The sequence below is a fragment of the Scatophagus argus genome, chromosome 13 (genome assembly GCF_020382885.2).
Source record: "Scatophagus argus isolate fScaArg1 chromosome 13, fScaArg1.pri, whole genome shotgun sequence".
Classification (NCBI taxonomy): Eukaryota; Metazoa; Chordata; class Actinopteri; family Scatophagidae; genus Scatophagus; species Scatophagus argus.
Window position 1 is genome coordinate 8,386,351 of NC_058505.1, and position 18,585 is coordinate 8,404,935.

An 18,585-nucleotide genomic window follows, 5' to 3' on the forward strand; every position below is an offset into this window, starting at 1 on the left:
CAGTAGATGCCTAAATACATATATATGTCTCATATAACATATCAGTAAACCAGACTTACTCCCATGTATGATTGGCATTACACATTAACAGGTCCTGTAAGTGTACATTAACGTTCTTCATTCTTGAAAGGACACTATTTATACTTTTCTTCAATTGTGAATGAAGTCTTTGGATAAATTTGCTTGTAAGTCATTTGGAAACTAAAACCACACTCACGCTGCTGTTGGTCAGACGGATTATCGATACCACATACATATTGTCGTTTAAATGTGCCAGCTCAAATAGTTGCTTGCTGTTTGAATCCCAGTGTGGTTGTTTTGTCAATAACAGAATTTCAACCTCTGTGTTTATGTTTCCTTAATGTAATGAGCTGACTTTCATAGTTGGTGAGTTTCGTGGAGTTTGAGAGGCAGAGCAGGTGAGAAGGAAAGCAAAGTGAAAAGGCAAGGGGACAGCTGAGGATGTCTGTGGCGTTAACTTAAGTTAATGCCAAAAAAATATATGGTGAACTTGGAGAAAAGCTTTACCCTATTAAGCAACCTCCTTTAGATCTCCCTTTTAAACCCTGAGATAAACTAGTATGTCCACAACAGGACATGCTGTCTAAGTCCATGTACACATGCAGTCTTGAAACAGTCACATCATTGATCGGAGAGCGTCCAACAAAACAAGTGAAGTTCAGTTTCAGCTATGCTTTCTTCCCCACAGCATTTTAATATTTTTTAGTAGAACATAAGCCGAAGTGGAGACAAGCCCAGCTACAAGCAAGACGTAAAACATACGCTGACCCTTGTCAGAGCCAGGTGTAGTGCACTGTGGTAGTGCAGATGTAGGGAAAGCCGCAGTAGGTGACCATATGTCCAGGGCACTATGTGCTCCAACAGGTCCCCTCTGACCTTCCATTGGAATGGATGCATTGTGATTGCTGGCTGTTCTGCACAACGGACCCAGGATGTTTCAGAATCAAACATGGCGGCCAGTGAGAAAGTAGAGAGGCCGGTCCTCGCTGCAGTTGGCTGTCTGAAACTCGTCCCGCAGGCGGAACTGCCACTCGTCCTCCAGTTCCAGACGGACAATGGTCTGACGCAGAGAACTTCGGTCCTGACTGATCACACAGAGAGTGGCACCTGCAGACAGGATAAGGGTAAAAAAGTTAAAGCCAGAGTACTAGTCTTAGAGCCAGGCTGGTGGCAATGAGAGGCTGTGGGCTAACCCAGATCTTCTACTCCTTGCAGCTTGTGTGGTATGCAACCGTCTACGCATAAAGCATCTACGAATAATTGTTCTTGACTTATTGCTTTAAGTTATAGGATCCAGACTACAACAGAAGCAGTAGCTGTAACTATGTCTGCACTGCTGTCACCTTTGAGGAAGCGGAATTTCTTGAGGAGTCCAGAGACGACGAAGGAGTCACAGAGATAAAGCAGCAGGCCGCTGAACAGCAGGCCCTGGTGGTTCAGGTTGGTGGAGTGTGGGCGAGAGTTGATGTAGCACACAGAAATCTGTGACAAAACACGCAACAAGATGCACTTCATTAATTCATCCCACTCATGCAAACTAAACAAATCATGAATCTTTTATAATAATAATAATGGTAATTTCATTAATAATCATCATGAAACCTTGCTAATCTCTGCTGGGAGCAGAAGGTGTAATTTGCATTGTGTGCAGTTGTGCATCATGATTTATTTCCCTTGCAGGAGAAATGTAAACACAAGAAATGTGTCTAAGTACATGGGGTCCAGAGCGAGTGGACAGTTATTAACTCATATACACGAAGGTACAGTACAAATATGAATTGTTAGCGTTCGTTGTTTGCGCATATACGCTTGCAGGTCAGAATGTTCTAAACAAAACAGATGGCGAAATCGTGCAACGTGCTTCTGTGCAGGTTAAGACTGTTTTACAAACTTTTGGCTCTCATTTCAAATGAACTCGGTCAGCAGGTTTTTCTTATTTAGGTATCAGTTAACACTTTAGAGATTCCCCTGAAACAGCAGGACACTATGTGACTTCCAACCCAAAAGAGGTTTTTGGGATAGTTTGGCTTTTAAGTTGAAGGGATGATGCCAATTGTCTCCTCTCCTGCTTTCAGCCACAACCTCCTGGGAGTGCTTACCTCGGGGCTGATGTTGAGGTAGCTGTCGATTGACAAAACTGGGCTGTTTCTGTTTTGAACAGCCTTAGGAAAGAGCCTGTGGCTGCAGCTTTGCAGGAACCTTTCGAGTAGAAACTGGGCTGGGGCATCCAGCAGGGTCTGCTCGCTGTCTGGGGCACAGACATACTGCGATGGGCTAATTGGGGCAGGGTTTTCTATTTCCTGGAGAGAGAGTAAATCAGTTTAGTGTTTCATGCAAAGAAAAAAAAAATCACTAGGAACCCATTTACAAATTAGCAGACGCTGTGTGAACATGACACGCACCACAAGTTTAGGTTTGACCAGGAAATCTTTGTTTCCCCCAACTGGAATGTGTTTCTTCATGAAGCTGAAGTAGTTGAAGCGACACAGCAGGAGCCCACTGCTGTTCACCCTAAGATTAAAGTCCACCTCCTCACAGCTGTACCTGCACAATGAAAGCAATGGCAGAACATTAGGACACAGCAAAAATCACCAAACTGACTGACACCATCCTTTACTAACTTACCGGTTAAGGTCATACTGAACGTTCTGCGTCAGATCCACATTAAGCATGGCAAAGTCGTGGAGGTGGCAGCGGCTGAAGGGCTGGCTGGGAGACTTGCGAGCCATGTTGCTGTTCCACTTGCGCATACCGCACATTGCGTAAAGGGAGATCTTCGGCGTGGTTTCCATATGCTGCAGCACCATCTTCAGAGACACATTGGTGGGGGCTGAACCTCTGTCTGATGTGTCACTGAGAGATAAACAAAAAGGAAGACGACGTACAAAAACATGAGAATGTTTTGTGAGGCAAGACAGTTTGCTTTCTAATATAATACACACGTTTTCAACCTTCAGTGATGGTGTAATTACAGCTAAATGTTAGTTAAAAGTGAAAAATAATCAATGTGAATAATTATAATGCTAAGAAGTCGGCAAAGAGAAACAGTTAGTACCTGTCGTCTGCAGGCTTGTGGCTGTTCCACAGCACACAGGAGTCGTCCATCATGACAATGAAAGGCCATACATCTTGCCTCTTGACGCCTTGCTCCTCCAGTCGGTTTCTCTCCAGCTCCAGGTTATGGTATGACAGCTCTTTGATCAAGAAGCGGGCAGCACCTTAAACAGACAGGACACAGGTGTCGGTTTTTCATTTGATACTCAAAAGTGCTAAAGTGCTCTTCAACAAAAGAATGGTGCTGCAGGGGGTAATAATCAGCGCAGTTAAAATTTAAAAGCTGAACAGTAAGGTTGCGTAGTGTGTGTAGACATTACAGATTTACGAGTGACCCCGAAAAATGCATGTTTTATATGCAGCACAAAAAGTACTGGGCCTATCCTAGACAGAAATGTACTGACACTCAGGGGCACTGAATGACAAAATATAAATGGTCTCTTAAACTCAGTGATCCCTGTTGCAGACTATCTGAGAACAATTAAGCCGTCTTACACCCATTTCAGACAGGCCATCCACCTGATTGGCTTATACAAATCAGACTACTGTGCTGCAGATATTTTCACACCCTGATCTCTCTCTCAGATTGGCCAAGAAATCATTTAACCTTTTACCTACTGCAAACAAACGTGACTGACTGTAATATCTTTATTAACAGGGTGGCTCACTCACCGTAATAAATCGCTCGTTATCAGCAGAGAGACAAGTTGTGAGGTGACGTAAACTTAAAGGTATCCTGCAGAGATTTTGACCACTAGCAGCACTATGGAGCAATTTCATGAGAGGGTCCCTGTTTCGCTCATAATGTGGTATTGACACTTGTTGCAAAGAAAAATGCGCAACATTGTCAAAATCAGCAAAGGCAAGAGCAAATAAAGACTGCAAGCTGACAAACATCGACGTAAACAATGCAGGACTCAAAATATTCGAACAAAAAAAAATTATTGACTGAGTAAAAGGAAATACATTGTGTATCGCTGAGACCTAACAAGCAGGTTTCACTGATGTGAAATCTGCAGGATACCTTTTCAGTCCACCTTTTAAAAACCAGTAAAATATTGGGGAGATTTAGTTTTACTGTGTTTGCATGATCATTTTGTCTATTTTACCTCTTATAAAGCCAGTACACGTAGAATTTTTTGTGAGCATAGCATCTTTCAGATCCTACCGATTCTAAGTTTGTTAAAAATTTGTGCATCCATGGCGCAAGAGGATGGGTCAGAAAAAAGAAAAAATTTACTCTCATTTAAGACATCTCAGTTCAGTCAAGCCAGATAAGCCACTCACCAATCCCCGCGTGGTTGAACATAGCGGGGAGGACGAGCAGGATATGGTTGGGCCAGTACTTCCTGTAATGTGGCATCTCGAATTGCTTGACCACTAGAATGTGCAGGTGAGCGGCGCCCTCCATGGCATGGAAAATGTTAAGCAGGCCGTGCTCTTGGCGCCCTGTCGTCGGGGTGAAGATTGGACTCTTTAACAGTGCAGGGTCCTGGACAAAGAGAGTAAAAAAAACCACTGATCAATTACTTATTTAACACGCTGATTTGTGATGACTCAGTTTTGAAGTTTAGCAGGAACAGATGAGCAAGCCCTTTCCAGACGTGTATATACATACATATCCACAAACACAAACAGTCCCACACGTTCCCTGCAAACCAACCTTGGTGGAGACCAGAGGCAAGCGCATGCTCTCCAAGTGGCTCCCTTCCTGACTGAAGACAAAGTGCTGCTCCTTGGCTTTGGGAATGACAAACTGGAGCTGGACCTCCTCCCCCAACATGGACGAGCAGAAGGTGAAAGCATGGAAGGTACACTCTGACAGCTGCAGCACACACACACACACACACACACACATGCATTATTAACACAGAGGGATCAGCACCGAGCATGACTACAGCACGTAAAGAGCTCTTAAGCTTTCAAGTGTCAAATATTTTGACAGGCTGGGCTTTATGTATATGCATCTATAAGAAAGCAGCAGAGGAGTATCCTGGATGTTTGATGTAAGCCTGCGTACTGCACTCACCTGTGAGGCAGGGCCTGCTTCACAGTAGTGGTGACACTGTTCACAGTGATGAAAGGCATTGTGAGCGGCGAACCTGCTCAGACGAATGGACTTGGTTTCTCGTTTGCCTGGTGTTTGGCTCTCCCCTTCCTTCTTAAACCCTGCAGGTAGCGAAAATTAAAACATGTTCACTCTCCTACTTTGGCGTGAAACTTTAATATTGAATTAATATTCATGTGGTATTTACAATGGCAGATTTAAATGTTTAATTAGAGGCTGCTTCTGCTGTGTGCTTGCACATCTCTGCTGACCTTTTAAGCTCTTTGGCATCTTGTCAGTGTAAACAGGGCTGGCCTTCCTGAACTTAGGGTCCCGGGGGTAGGGGTCAAAGGGCAGCTTTCGAATTTCCTCAATGTCAGGCCACTGGGTATTTACTGGAGCCTTTGATGTTTCTGGAGAGGAAAAGAATACGACAAAATTTTAGTTCCTCATTCGGGTTTAAGAACATACGAGTTCAGAGTAGATGAGTCAGCAAGCCCCAGTGATCTTCACCTTCTTTCTCCTCCTCCTCCTCTTCCTCGTCATACACATCTACCTCCAGCAGTCTGATGAGCATGCGAAACAGGATACGAAGAAACTGCAAATAGGCGCCAGTCTTCCCCACCTAGCAAATTAAAAAAAAAAAATCATTACAGTGACCTATTTTATGATTTATTTTCACAGTTTAAAATAAACAAAAAATAGTCAGCAATGGCATTCAGGGATTTTGATTGATTCACAAAGTCGAAGAAAATAGCCATGATGTTAATACAGTTGTTCTGAAGTTCAGTTTTCAGCTGTGAAAAATTACTTTATTCCTCAAGTATCTTATTATATTAGCAAATCATCTTTTTTCATTTCAAAATAAAGTCCCTACTTATCCCAGAGTCACCTCAGTTGATCGCTTATCGTCTTCCTTTTCTATTCGTAAATATTCATTAATATGCTCTCTTATGAATTCACATTTATCAAAACACAGATAAGAATGATGATGATGATAATGCACTTATAAGGGAAGCAGATCTTGGGTTACCTGTGGTGGTCCACTGAGCAGCAGGCGTCGTGGATGTGGCACAGGTGGAGCTTCATAATCAGCATGATGCTGCCTGGCGATGGTCCACTGACGATAGTACGTGCTCTGCTCTGCCCCCTGCAGGTTGGGAGTGATAAGGGGCCTCAGCGGGCTGCTCCAGGCCACATCTGCATGAGGCAGAAGGGAGAAGGAGCTCAGCTGACTCCCCGACTCCCCTGCCAGCAGACTGTAAGCAGCCCGTGACATGATGACTGTCCGCGGGGACACCCGAGTGGGCTTAGGTTCTCGACCACACTGTGTGGACTGACTGGGCCTCTGGGTGGAAGAAGAAGACGGAGAAGGGGAGGAGGAGGATGAACTAGAGTAAACAGAAGGAGGAGCCCTGGAGGCTTTAGAGGGGTTGGAGGAGAGCTGGCTTCCCAGGGAGTCGCACTCCTGCTTGAACCCCTGTGTTAATGTGCCCATGTCCGAGGTAACAGCGCCTTCAGGTGGACAGGTGGAGGTGGAGGGCTTCTGGAGACAGTCGGGAACGTCAGATGAACTGACACCGTTCTCTGCCAAAGAGCCTGAGTAGAGACATGAAGAGAATAAAATGTGAAAAAACAAATACAATATACAGTAAAATATAAAACTAACTCTCACGAGCTGCAAAGCTTTTAATTTATGCATTAACAAAATGCGAAACCTTAGCATAACTGCTTTGAACAACTGAGACCACAGTTGAGACCCCATACCTCGTTTTTTTTCCAAATTAAGACATGAATTTCTACAGATCTTCTCTTCTGTTTATTTTTTTTTCTGTTTGTTTTTTTAATTGCTGTCTATAAAACCATTCAATATATTTAACTTCCTTTCAGTGATGGCGTACTCATGTTCAATCTAGTGACTCACCAGAGGTTCTGGTTGCAGCACTACCATTGCTCTGTGGTCTTTCCAGCTCATCTCCATCATTTAAGCTGGTGGCGGCCTTCTCTCCGTCAGATTCCTGAGGGACCGTGACCTTCGTGGGCTCCTGGACCACACCCATGGACACATAGGTGCAGGCGAGGCCTACTTCCTGCTCCAGAGCTGTACGAGTCAGGTAGCTGGAGTCTATCAGACGCAGGTCACTGTATTTCAAAGACCTAAAAGGGTAAAAGTACAAAGATGATTGTTGCTGAGTAATGGTCATATATTAGGATTTTTATTTAATGTATATTTCTATATTCTCACTGATGTTTTGAAAATGTATTTTAGGTCCAAATGTGTTAAATGTATATATAAATTGTACCCAGTCAGGCTGCCTCAATTATAATGAAAATTGGGTTAACTCACAAATTTTGTGCTATAAATCTTTAATTTTTTTGAAACAATTCAGGACTGACATGGCACAAAATGTAACAGGATGTCTTGCAGAGAAGACAATACACAAGAAGTGTAAAACAACACTTGGAGAATAAAATAAAACAAACTGAAAGTGTAAAGGACATACTTAAAAGTTTTCCATTAAAAATTCTGGGTGATGGGATGTTAAATCATATGAGCTCACCTGGGGAAAGTTTCTCCAAGAGGGTCTTTCCCAGTAAGGATGACGATGCAGGGCAGTCCTTCCAGATCCTCATAAGTGTGTGGTACCCAGTCATCATTCTCACAGCCTCTCCACGCCTGTGGCAAACACCATTAATACATAATGTTTAGTTTAGTATGTATCAACTAAACATTAGCATTATAAGCATTATTTAGAACTAATAATGCAACCAATCATGCATTTTGGGCTCATGCTGAATATTCATCATATCAAATATATTTAAGGAAGAAGGCTAGTACAAATTTAATTAAGGAAAATATTGTTCTGAATTCCTCATCTTAAGCTGCTAGCCTCGAAACAGAGTTTCAATGTTCCTCAGAGGGTGAGTGAGATGCTTTAGGTGAATGGTATTTAAAATGTTCCACAGAAAAGAAATGACTCATGTTACTCTGGTTTCACGCCATTCTCACCCTGAGGCGGCTGGTGAAGTTTAAAGGCAGGCTGAGCTCAGTGGCAGGGCTTCCCAGCAGCACAGCAAAGCACAACTGAAGCCCCAGTTTGTCCCTCACGTCCTCTAATCGCTCTCGGGCCAGCATTGCCAGCTGTAGCGAGGGGACTCGAACCAGCAGCATGTGGCCTCGGCCCTGGGAGCCCTCTCTGTTTGGGGCGTTGATCAGGTCCTCCACCATGGCCAGAGTCTCTGGGGTTATGTGATCTCTCAGGGATGGGGAGGAGGTCAGTGCCATCATGGCCTCGGTGTACTGCTGAATCAGCAGATAGCTGCGGATCACCATGCTGTGCAGGTGTGGATGCCTGGGACATAAATAAATGAAGACATTACTGACCATGATGTCTCTTATCAATTAATCTTAAACATAGTCACTCATTAAAAGCCCTTTCACAAAGGCAAAAAACACTGCACATCTGTAAGATTTTAATTGGATGATGGCGGCCCTGTGTGTTTATGTTGTCTGAGAGATGCCACCATACTGACCTTTCGAGCAGAGTGTGGACCATCTTCTCAAACGCGTCATCACAGCGCAGAATGGGGCTTGCCACGCCCCACTGCAGGGAGCTGCTGTAGTCCCGCAGGCCGAAGTACACCAAATCATTAGGAGACTGCTCCCTCTGCTGGAAGAAATTACACCTGGCTGAGTATTGATAGGCAATTCTTGCACTCAGTGAGAACAAGGCATACTTCCTTATATGTGAACATTTTTAACTTTTATTCCCATTTGCAATCTTCTGCATTCAGTGTGTTGAAAACCAGAAATAATTTACTAAGCACATAATGAATCTCACTGCATGACATTTCGTCTGACAGCTGAGTAAAAGCTTTCATTATTATTTATGCTCTAAAACCAAGCAGTGTCTCCCTGGAACAGCTGCATAGGTCTATGAGTTATGAGCATGTCAACCAAAAAAGCAAAACTAATTATCTGATTAATCCTTTACAGGTCTGAATATCAGGCAGTTATTCACAAAAGAAAAGCAAAAAAATTACCAAATCATTGTTCTGTCGGCTCAGATTGTGAATTACTGCTCTATATACTGCCATCCAGATGATGCTTCAACATAATGCAGTGTCACCGTAAAGTCAGCTAAACATAATAATGAGAACACCCCTCCTCTGCTCTTAAACTCCTAGAAAAATAAAATATTAATGATCAAAGAAATAATGAGCAGTGCAAGCTTAAATATCATTAGGACTGACCTTATCCCCTTTCATGTATTAAGTGTAAAGAGGCTTATAAGTAAAATAAGAGAAGTCAGAAGTAAGATATGCTTAAAAATAATATCTTTAGGCACCCTGACAGCCCAGTCGGGACCTTAATTAAAAGTCATACCCTTTTCTATCTCTTCATGATCCTGTCTACCTCTACACCAGTCAAAGTAAGGTGAAAAAGCCAAAAAAGCCATTTAATTTCTTAAACGCAATAAAGACAAAGTTTCCTCTCCTGTTAGTGCCAGTGCAGTTTCAGGTTAAGTCCACCAGGGGGAGCAACAAAACCACAACTGTTACAAACTGGCCTCTGCACGCTGCAAGAAGTTGAAATTCAAATTTAGAAATTTTCAAAATATCTCCCTTAAGCCTTTCATTAAACTTTGTCTCTTCATATTTCTGTGCTGTTTCACTTTCATTTGTTTTTCCATTTTTCAACACCACAAAAAAACAGAACATTAAACAGCCTTTAATAATGACCTGCAGGCCTTTCTTCATACCTTCAGAATTCTGAAATAATACTCACCAGGCTTTCATTGGAGGGCCAGTGAACTTCGTTGTGGATGCTGATGCGGGACTGGCGGGTCTGCAGTGTGTATGGGAAGCAGCTGACCTGCAGGACCAGGAGGTTCATGGCATCCAGAACTTCCTGGCAGTTCACCACCCGGTCAGCCAACCCCTGCAGCTCCCCGTGGCACACAGAGCCTGACAGAGCACTGCAGAGGGAGCAGAGCAAAGTGTGATGAAACCTGTGAGGGATAATCTACATTGCCAAGTCTGTTAATGACATCTAACAGCTTGCAAACAACAACTCGATTGGGACACGGTTTGTGAAGGAGTTTACTTTTACTGTGCTAAGTGCCCAGTGTGTCGTAGGTCATTCTCAAGAAACAAAATTCTCTGGAAAACAGGAAGTGATCTATTTTATGGAAAGAGACAGGGAGAGGCAGAAGATTTTGGTAGTAAGTAGCAATAACTGCCATCTCTGAACAGGACTATAAAATGCCTACAAATGTCAAACTGCATAAGCGCAAAATCCAGCAAAAAATGCACATCACTTAGAACTAAACTAACTAAAGAATAATAAACAGAAAACAGGGAGTTCAACGTATCTGTCCTGCATTTGAACAAAATTCAAGGTGATAGCTATTTGTACTGTATTTGTTTTCACTTGATTGCAGCTGTGCTCCTCTCTCCACTTTTATCAGTGAATAAAAAAATGACAAGGCTAGATTTGAAGCCATAACAACAAATCTTTGTACACATCTTCAGACTGTCGAACAGAGCAAAGTAGCATCCTCACCTTGTGAGGTCGACGTGTGAGTTGTCGTGAATGAGGACAAACAGGGTGTAGGGGTTCTGTTTAACTTTCTTCATGAAGGCTTCCATCTTGATGTGAACGTCACCATCCAAACGCACAACGTACTTGTCTGATTTCTGGTGGGCTGAGGAGACGTCTTCAATTCCCAGGTCCACAAGCACACCTGAGCAAACACAGAAGAAATGACAAATTAATCTTTAACATAACATTAAAGTCACAACTAAGATCTAAGCAGGTGGAAAAGTTATCCCTGAATCTTCGACAGTGAAGCCGTCATCAGACACAAACCTGATTGTCGGATCCGTTGTGCTGTCTGGTGTACCAGAATATGAGATGGAGGGACCAAAACAAGAAAATCCACTTTACAAAAACGCCCCAAATCAAGATTCTGCGTCCCTGAGTCAGCGATGGAGCAAACTTGAGAGAGGAGGCTTCGAGCAACACTCAGCTGGGTCGGATAGATCTGAAAGACTTTACTTAGCAGCTCTGCTACGGGGAAACAAAGAGGAAGAAAGCCAAGTATCCATCAACAAAGCTGCCAATTTAATGTGCAACAAAACAAGCATGACGTCAAGTAACACAGACAATTAAGGCATGGAGAATATTGCTACCAGTGACATTTATATGAATTTGTCTTAATTACCTACCACTTTTGACAGAAGTAAAACGGGATTAGAGTTACCGTCTACAATTAAGTCCATATGTGACGGGATGCAAGTAACATTTCAGGACTCAGCAACATACTGACTTACAGTATATTTAAAAGATATATTGATAGATATGTGTTTTGTTTTTTTGCTTTTTTTGGGTGAGTACAATGAAGAGCAGTCTAACCTCTGTCTGAGGGTGGTGACAGGCTGGCAGCCTCCTGTGAGTGGATGTAGTCAGTGACATCGCCCTGAAAGGGCTGGATGACCTGCCCCTTCCGTCTGCGCTGGTATCGCACCAGCTGCTTGTCCAGATTGTCCCCTAAAAACAACACATCACCATGGTCACACAATGACACAACGCCAACAACACAGAGCTGCAGCAACACAACTGTGCAAAAATATTATTTCTTGTTCTCTTTTAAGAAAATATTTGACGTCACAGAAATGTTCATTGTTCTCTAATTTTACATAGTGGTGTAGCCCTGTAATTGCTGTTTCAATTTATTGATAATCAAAATACATGCATACACGCTAAATAATTCACAGCACCAAATCAAAACAAATTATGTGGTTGATAAGCAAAATCTCCCCAACCATTATGCCATTTTATCAGCTACATAGCAACAAGCGCACGGCGTATAGATGAAGCACTCACCAAGTGATGTGGTTTTGAAGTGAGACGCTAAGATGCTGACTTTCCCTGTGATGAGCTCGTAGCTGATTTCCTTCAGAAACTCATTGGTTGTAAGCATGCCTTCAGCTAAGGCCCGGGCTTGGTACTTTCCTGTGTCCAACGCATAAATTAGGATTTAACATTATTACAACTTAAACATACATATTATGCAAACTGGTCGAGGTAACAACAAGGTTAACTGAGATAAAGGGAGCAACTAGACTGCGGCACTCACCCAAAACAAGTACACAGAACTCGTTGCCGTTCATTTTAGAGGCACATATAATGACTACATAGGTGGGCAGGCACTGCTGCTGGTGATGACCTTCACTGAGAGAGCGTAGCGACTCAGAGATGCCTTCTCCCAGAGAGTTATGGGTAACCACGACTTGGACGGTGCCCCCAGAGACGCTGGCCTCCAGCCGAGCCAACCAGGGCAACTGGGATGGGGAGATGGCAGGACTGCCGGGACAGCATAGCATGGCTTTCAAAACAATCTGCTCCAGCTCCTCCCTCAGGGGAATCTGCACTGAGCCTGCAGGGAAATTTGAAATATCATTTACTAGAACTGTTCACCTCAAAAATGAGAAATTTGCAGAATACTGAAGCTAAGATGTGACAAAACATACAACATAGTTAGATATTTGCCAGAGATGTGTAAATAAGATGCCACCACCTCCTGGTCATCCATCCCACCACCCTGTGTGTTTGGTAACAGCCAGCAAACATCCAACATGTCAGTAAAGATCCCAGCCACGATGAGGCTTTTGTCACATACCTAAACGTGCAAGATACTGTAAAGTGAGCAGAATCATCGTCTCCACGCAGAGAAGCTGGCTGCTGTTCAGGCCCAACGTCTCCAGAGTTTTCTCTGTCAGCTGACTGGTCTTATAGCAGCTGACCAGCAGGGGACTCACCACTATATCCCCAACATTCCCATAGAAATAAGGTAAAGTGCCATGCCCTGAAAAGAAAACTTATCATTAGACAAATACAGCAGCTCGCAACAGCAACAAGTCACACCAGCTTAATATTTATCCAGCTGGACTGTAACACAACTCCGTGCAGTTATTGCGAATAATAAGCTTCATTTTTAGATGCTTAATATTTCCATACAGGTCCAAAAGACAGCTAGCTGAGACAAGGTGGATAGAAAATGGCAAACCAACCATAAACGAGGAGCAAATATGTGCTGAAATACAGGAAAACTGGAAATATTTTCACACCAGGGATTTTCTGCTTGCAGTGAGATATGTTTTTGTTGAATGAGCGCCATATGTGAGGAGGGTGAAACCTTTATGGTTGACAGATTCAAATAAGTGGTAAAACAGGCACTCATTCTGTTTTGCTGACAATATTTTCTGATTAATACTGTTCTGATATGCACTGCAGGATGATGCTTAATTCGCGGTGTTAAGAACGAGCAGGTGACTGAAATTGAACTTGTACCGATGAGGATGACAGGGCGAACTCCTGAAGAGTTGAGCAGGTTGTCAGGGACAATGACCGTCTCTCCAGCTGTGACAGGTTGGGGCTGAATGACCCCTGCTACAGGTGGCTGAGGAGAGGACACTCCTAATGCTGAACCTGGAGCGGAGCAGACAACATGTCAATACAAGGAGCAGTGGCCCAAGACTAAAGAAGTTCAGAACAGGTATTATAGTACAAACTCAAAACTTTGTGAAGTCAATTGGCTCCCAGTCAGATAGTCATCCTTATCTCAATAAACGTATGCACCAAAAGCACACAAAATTGTTTCAGTTCATTTTTTTCCCCTAAAATACTTTTCTTTTCTTCAGTTCAGTTAGCTAAAATGTTTTTTTTTCACAAGAAGTGTTTTTAGCTTAGCTTTGGTTTAGTAGCTACAGGATCCATAGGTTTAACTAGTGTTTTGCATTGTTGTAATATAATCACAGAAATGTTACAAATTAAAGAAAAAAATGTCAGGGTAGTCAGTTTATTTGAAATGATGGTGGTATATATAACCACAATTACATTCTGAAATCTTCCCCAATTATTTCTGCTTTTAAACTCTCCATCTCTGTCTCCACGGAGATGCTGAGTGAATCATCCCTAACAAACAAATGACGTCAGGGATGCGGCACACTCATCCCCAATCCAGAGAGAGAGAGGAGAGAGGTTATAAACAACACAGCCTATTCCGACAAAGGGCCAAGACACACACTTCTGCGCACACATGCTTACACACCGTGAAAGAAAAGAAGACGTGAGACATAAGAGGGTCCAATTACAACCCATCTCACGCAGACTTGTGTAAAATACATTTAAAGAGCTGCTCTGATTGAGTTCAGGAACTGACCTGGAGAACAAACTATCGGCCTAATGGCCGGCACAGGGACAGCTGTCGGCGGGACGGGTACCAACGAGTTAGGATGCCAGCTCCGGTGCCGCTTCTTTGGAGGCCCCGAGTTCATGGCAGAGGATACTTAACATCAACAGACACAGAGAATATCATCAATACAGAAAACAGAGCAAAATATGGACATATAATCTACCTCACTCCTAAAAATATGTGACTTTATTTTGACACTAAAGGACTTACCAGGACTGTCCCCTAAGTCAGCAGTGCGATACCCCTGACCTTGAGGTCCTAATGAGACCTGGGAGGGGCTCAGTAAGGGAGGACGCCCATCAGCACCCAGACCACTAGTCGGCCCGTTCACCCTCAGAGCCATGGGTACTGGAGACACACGTGCATGCAAATTAATATACACCCTAATACACTACAGATAGTACAGACTTTATAGTTTACAGTATTTAGATAATGTATGTAATGCTTGCACTAACACTAACATCTCTGTGAGGGTATATACAGGCACAGCTGTGCTTTCAACTAAATGCTAACATCAGCATGCCAACATGCTCACAGTGACAACACCAACACTGATTTATATGATGCAACGGTCACAATCTCAGTTTAGAGTGACAGCATGCTAACCTTCGCTAATTACTACAAAACACAAAAGCATGGCTGAGGCTGATGGGAATGTCATTAGTTTTATAGTCATCCTCTGGGTACCAAGAACGTCTCTCAAATATTTCATGGTAATCCATCTAATAGTAGCTGGACTGACTTGGTGGCCCTCCCTACAGCCATGATTGGTGGATAATTAACACTGAAATAAAATGTAAAACTGAAAACATTTTCACAATTGTATCTACGGAGGCTGGGTAATACATAAGAATGAGTCAGTACTAACAGTGGCTTATTGATTTCCTATACATGAATGTCAATTACCAATGACCGCAATGGACATTTTCCAATCTCATATTCACCATGTTTGCAATATGCTAAAACATTGATTGGTATGTGTAGCCTTTTCTTGTCAATATCACAACCTTGTGAAGGGGCTAATGGAAAGCAAGGCCTTAAAAAGTCATTACAGCATTCCTCCCTTCAGTATTGATTAATGTGTGTAAGTGCACACACAAGAATGTGTTTGTGTGTATACGTTAGGTGTGTGTGTGTGTCTGAGCAGGGCAGATGTTAATCTTGGCTGCACGGTCAGCCACAGCTCCATCTGCCTCATGCTGAGGCACGTTTTAAACAGAGCAACCCGTAGCTAAGCAACCCATTTGCTAGTGTCAAAGCCAGGAAGCGACTACGAACATGGGATGTTGCTAAGGGAGCGTGCAAAATATAGGCTGTGATTAATAATACAGCCGAAGTAAAGCGTAACGCTGAGGGGAAATACAACGACGAGGTGATTAGCTGGTCAAAGTTACTGGTGTGCTGTGAAAAGAGCTTCACCTATTGGCAGAGTCTTGTTTCCAGGTGTGGAGGCCAGAGGTTTGAGGAAACTGCAGTCTCTGCTGAGGTCCTGACTCCCGAAAAACACAGAGGATGCCTGCGTCATCCTGGTGGGCGGAGAATCTGCAGATACAAGCAAAAGATTAAAGAATGTATTATTAAAATATATACAACAGTCACCAACTGTTTGTGCCTGATCTTCCCTTGTCCAAATCTTTGGGATAGCACAAAACTCAGACTGATTGGTCGTTTGGTTGCCTATGACCTTGTATGAAAAAAAAAAAAGGTATTGTGCAACAAACGTTTGTATCCAACATCCATTGCACAATACAAACAAGCCTTAACTCCCCTTTTCATTAATCATTTCAGGATAAACAGTCATTTGGAGCGGAGAAGTGCATGTTGGTGACTTCTTTGAGAGAAGGATGTGCCTGGAGGTCGTGGTCAGGGGACTTTAGGCAAGAGCTACATCAACAATAAGACCTAACACGTTAATGTGTGAGATCTCCGCTGACAGGCAGCTTCCAGGTTCAGAACAAATCAATACCATAAGCCCAGGAGATATTTTTCAATCAAAGACGGAACAGGCGCTCCTGTTGTGAGAGGTCAGAGAAGAACAGCATCTCCGTGAAGAGAGGGAGAATCTCCCCCATCGTCATGTGACATTTAGCTATATGTGTGCCTGAAGATACGATTCGGGCCTTTATTGACCAACACCTTTACAATTTTTGCTTGGCATGATTACACACGATTAAAGCTGACAGAATGAAGAAGCATGCAATTCAAATGCATAAAATTTCCCTCTTAGCCAAAAAATATTTCAATATGATGCTGGCAGCTGATGGCAGACATGGCAACAGCCACTGCTAATAACAAAATAAATAGAAAACATACTGAAAAGGTTATTTACTAGTGATGTAATTGCAGCATGCTTCCAGAATAAACAGCTACACAATCTCCTCTTTGTCACAAACAGATTTATATGCTAGTATAACGCGTGCCGTGTCACCTGAGAGGGAAAAGGGAGAGGAGCTGTGTCCGCTGTTGCCGCCGTTTTCTTTACTGCTGAGGGAGGACGACGAACTGGGTTTGGATGTTGACGCGCTGCTGGAGAACTGACGGGTTTTACAGTCTGGGAAGGCACAGAGAACAGAATAACAAAAACTGTGACATGCAGAGTATGTAACAGCACATCACTGCAGAGTAAATCGGTGCACAGGTACTGTGTAAAACTGGCATTTCGGGATTGTTTTTTTTTAACCTTTCCAGCAGATGAGGGGTCCTTTGCACAGAGCACCCTGAGAATTCTTCACCAGGTGGTACTTTAAGTGCTTCTGCTTCTTGGGCTGGGTGGACAACTTCAGGTTGATGTGGTTCGAGAATTCAGTGAAGTATCGGAAACCCTTTTCACCACAGCCCACACAGTTGCCTGAAAAACCTGGAAGTAATTTAACAAAAATGGAATTATTGTTTTCTGTTTTACAACAGAGCACATTCATCCCATCAGGAGCTTTACAGTAACATTACAGCAACATTCTGCTATACATCTCCAACACCTTCAGCAACTGTAAAGATGTAATTTCATGAAGCAGCTAATTAGTTCATTTTCTTATATTTTTATTTGACAAAATAACTATTTAAAATTCAGTTTTACAATCTTATAACAAATCGAATAGGTCAAATACTTACTGCAGGCTACAATAATTTAAAAGCTGGCATATGCTCTACATTAAATACTTAACAGATTGAAATAACAAATTAATATTGTAGAAGAAGAACACTGAGTAAAAGTTAAAAACAAATTTTGGATAATAACATGTTGCTTTGGGTTATTTCCTATACGGGGAATAAAGAAACAGAGAGCTGCTTTAGCATTTCAACACATGTGAACATATGATTCATAGATAAGTTATTGGAGGTTATCTGAAGTTGAGATGTTTGTCTATATGTCATTGGGAGCCTAGGACATTTTTAGGACGTCTGCTCCTCATTCTCAAATGAAGATTCCTCGTCGGATAAATACGGATGAATCACTGATCCCCGCCGTTACCTCTCCCCCTACCGTTCGATCCAGTTCTCCCTTATTCATGTTCTGGAGCATTGCCAGAACTTCGTGGGCACTGATCCATCCTCTGCTTCGGTTTATGTTATCTAAATCTCATAGGCCTAGCTCTAGCTCCTCAAATGAGAGGCTGCTTAACAAAAGATGTCTAAACAACAGGCAGCTGTAGGTACAAAATGATCATATTCTTTTTTCATCCCATATCCCATCCCAAAACCCATTTCAGGAGAAGTCACGAGCTGAGAGATGTAGGGATTTTATTTTAAGAGAATTGCATGTATTTGAAGAAGGCTGGGGGGTAAAAATGGCTTCTTGGCAGCCCTAGTGTTAAAATGATGCTGATAGCTATCACTCTTATCTCAAACCATGGGAACAGACTGACCTAAAAGTGCATTTTTCCCGTTCTCATCGGGCAAAAAGCGACGGTCCACAGCACACACCAGGATGTGCTCGGGGACGCTAGGGGACTTGGCGCCCACCAGCTCGAAGCCTGCTGGGACTTCGATGGGCTCTGTTGCCATGGAGACCAGGCGGAGGTCCTTGCCGGCCTGACAGAACCCTGACGAGAGGAGAGGATGAGACAGATGTAACATATGAAGAATATTCAGTTAATATATTACGTGATCAAAGCAAAGACTCAAATAATGTCTCCTATGATTACAATTGTCTTTAACAACAAGCTTAATATGTGGATTCCATTCTAAGTAAAAGGCTTTGTCTTT

General features: G+C 42.9%; 1 protein-coding gene across 5 annotated transcripts in view; it reads right to left on the reverse strand.

Moving 5' to 3' along the window:
* Nucleotides 1-941: 941 nt before the first annotated feature.
* The window catches only part of greb1l (GREB1 like retinoic acid receptor coactivator), a 40,276-nt gene continuing 22,632 nt past the window's right edge, over nucleotides 942-18,585 (reverse strand). For 2 of the 5 annotated variants that reach the window (XM_046408514.1, XM_046408513.1), the window contains 30 exons: nucleotides 18,246-18,422; nucleotides 17,063-17,239; nucleotides 16,811-16,933; nucleotides 15,802-15,924; nucleotides 14,593-14,730; nucleotides 14,350-14,475; nucleotides 13,479-13,616; nucleotides 12,808-12,993; nucleotides 12,265-12,564; nucleotides 12,012-12,140; nucleotides 11,541-11,675; nucleotides 10,995-11,195; nucleotides 10,689-10,869; nucleotides 9,912-10,101; nucleotides 8,657-8,793; nucleotides 8,133-8,475; nucleotides 7,684-7,799; nucleotides 7,047-7,279; nucleotides 6,156-6,721; nucleotides 5,636-5,747; nucleotides 5,395-5,535; nucleotides 5,105-5,244; nucleotides 4,739-4,900; nucleotides 4,363-4,567; nucleotides 3,077-3,239; nucleotides 2,647-2,874; nucleotides 2,424-2,565; nucleotides 2,121-2,321; nucleotides 1,365-1,503; nucleotides 942-1,128 (listed from right to left, as the gene is read on the reverse strand). In XM_046408514.1, the coding sequence (XP_046264470.1) occupies nucleotides 965-1,128; nucleotides 1,365-1,503; nucleotides 2,121-2,321; nucleotides 2,424-2,565; nucleotides 2,647-2,874; nucleotides 3,077-3,239; nucleotides 4,363-4,567; nucleotides 4,739-4,900; nucleotides 5,105-5,244; nucleotides 5,395-5,535; nucleotides 5,636-5,747; nucleotides 6,156-6,721; nucleotides 7,047-7,279; nucleotides 7,684-7,799; nucleotides 8,133-8,475; nucleotides 8,657-8,793; nucleotides 9,912-10,101; nucleotides 10,689-10,869; nucleotides 10,995-11,195; nucleotides 11,541-11,675; nucleotides 12,012-12,140; nucleotides 12,265-12,564; nucleotides 12,808-12,993; nucleotides 13,479-13,616; nucleotides 14,350-14,475; nucleotides 14,593-14,730; nucleotides 15,802-15,924; nucleotides 16,811-16,933; nucleotides 17,063-17,239; nucleotides 18,246-18,422 (5,516 nt within the window). In that variant the 3' untranslated portion in view covers nucleotides 942-964. The remainder of the gene's footprint in view (nucleotides 1,129-1,364; nucleotides 1,504-2,120; nucleotides 2,322-2,423; nucleotides 2,566-2,646; nucleotides 2,875-3,076; nucleotides 3,240-4,362; nucleotides 4,568-4,738; nucleotides 4,901-5,104; nucleotides 5,245-5,394; nucleotides 5,536-5,635; nucleotides 5,748-6,155; nucleotides 6,722-7,046; nucleotides 7,280-7,683; nucleotides 7,800-8,132; nucleotides 8,476-8,656; nucleotides 8,794-9,911; nucleotides 10,102-10,688; nucleotides 10,870-10,994; nucleotides 11,196-11,540; nucleotides 11,676-12,011; nucleotides 12,141-12,264; nucleotides 12,565-12,807; nucleotides 12,994-13,478; nucleotides 13,617-14,349; nucleotides 14,476-14,592; nucleotides 14,731-15,801; nucleotides 15,925-16,810; nucleotides 16,934-17,062; nucleotides 17,240-18,245; nucleotides 18,423-18,585) is intronic. The other 3 variants (XM_046408516.1, XM_046408517.1, XM_046408515.1) reach the window with 3 other exon arrangements.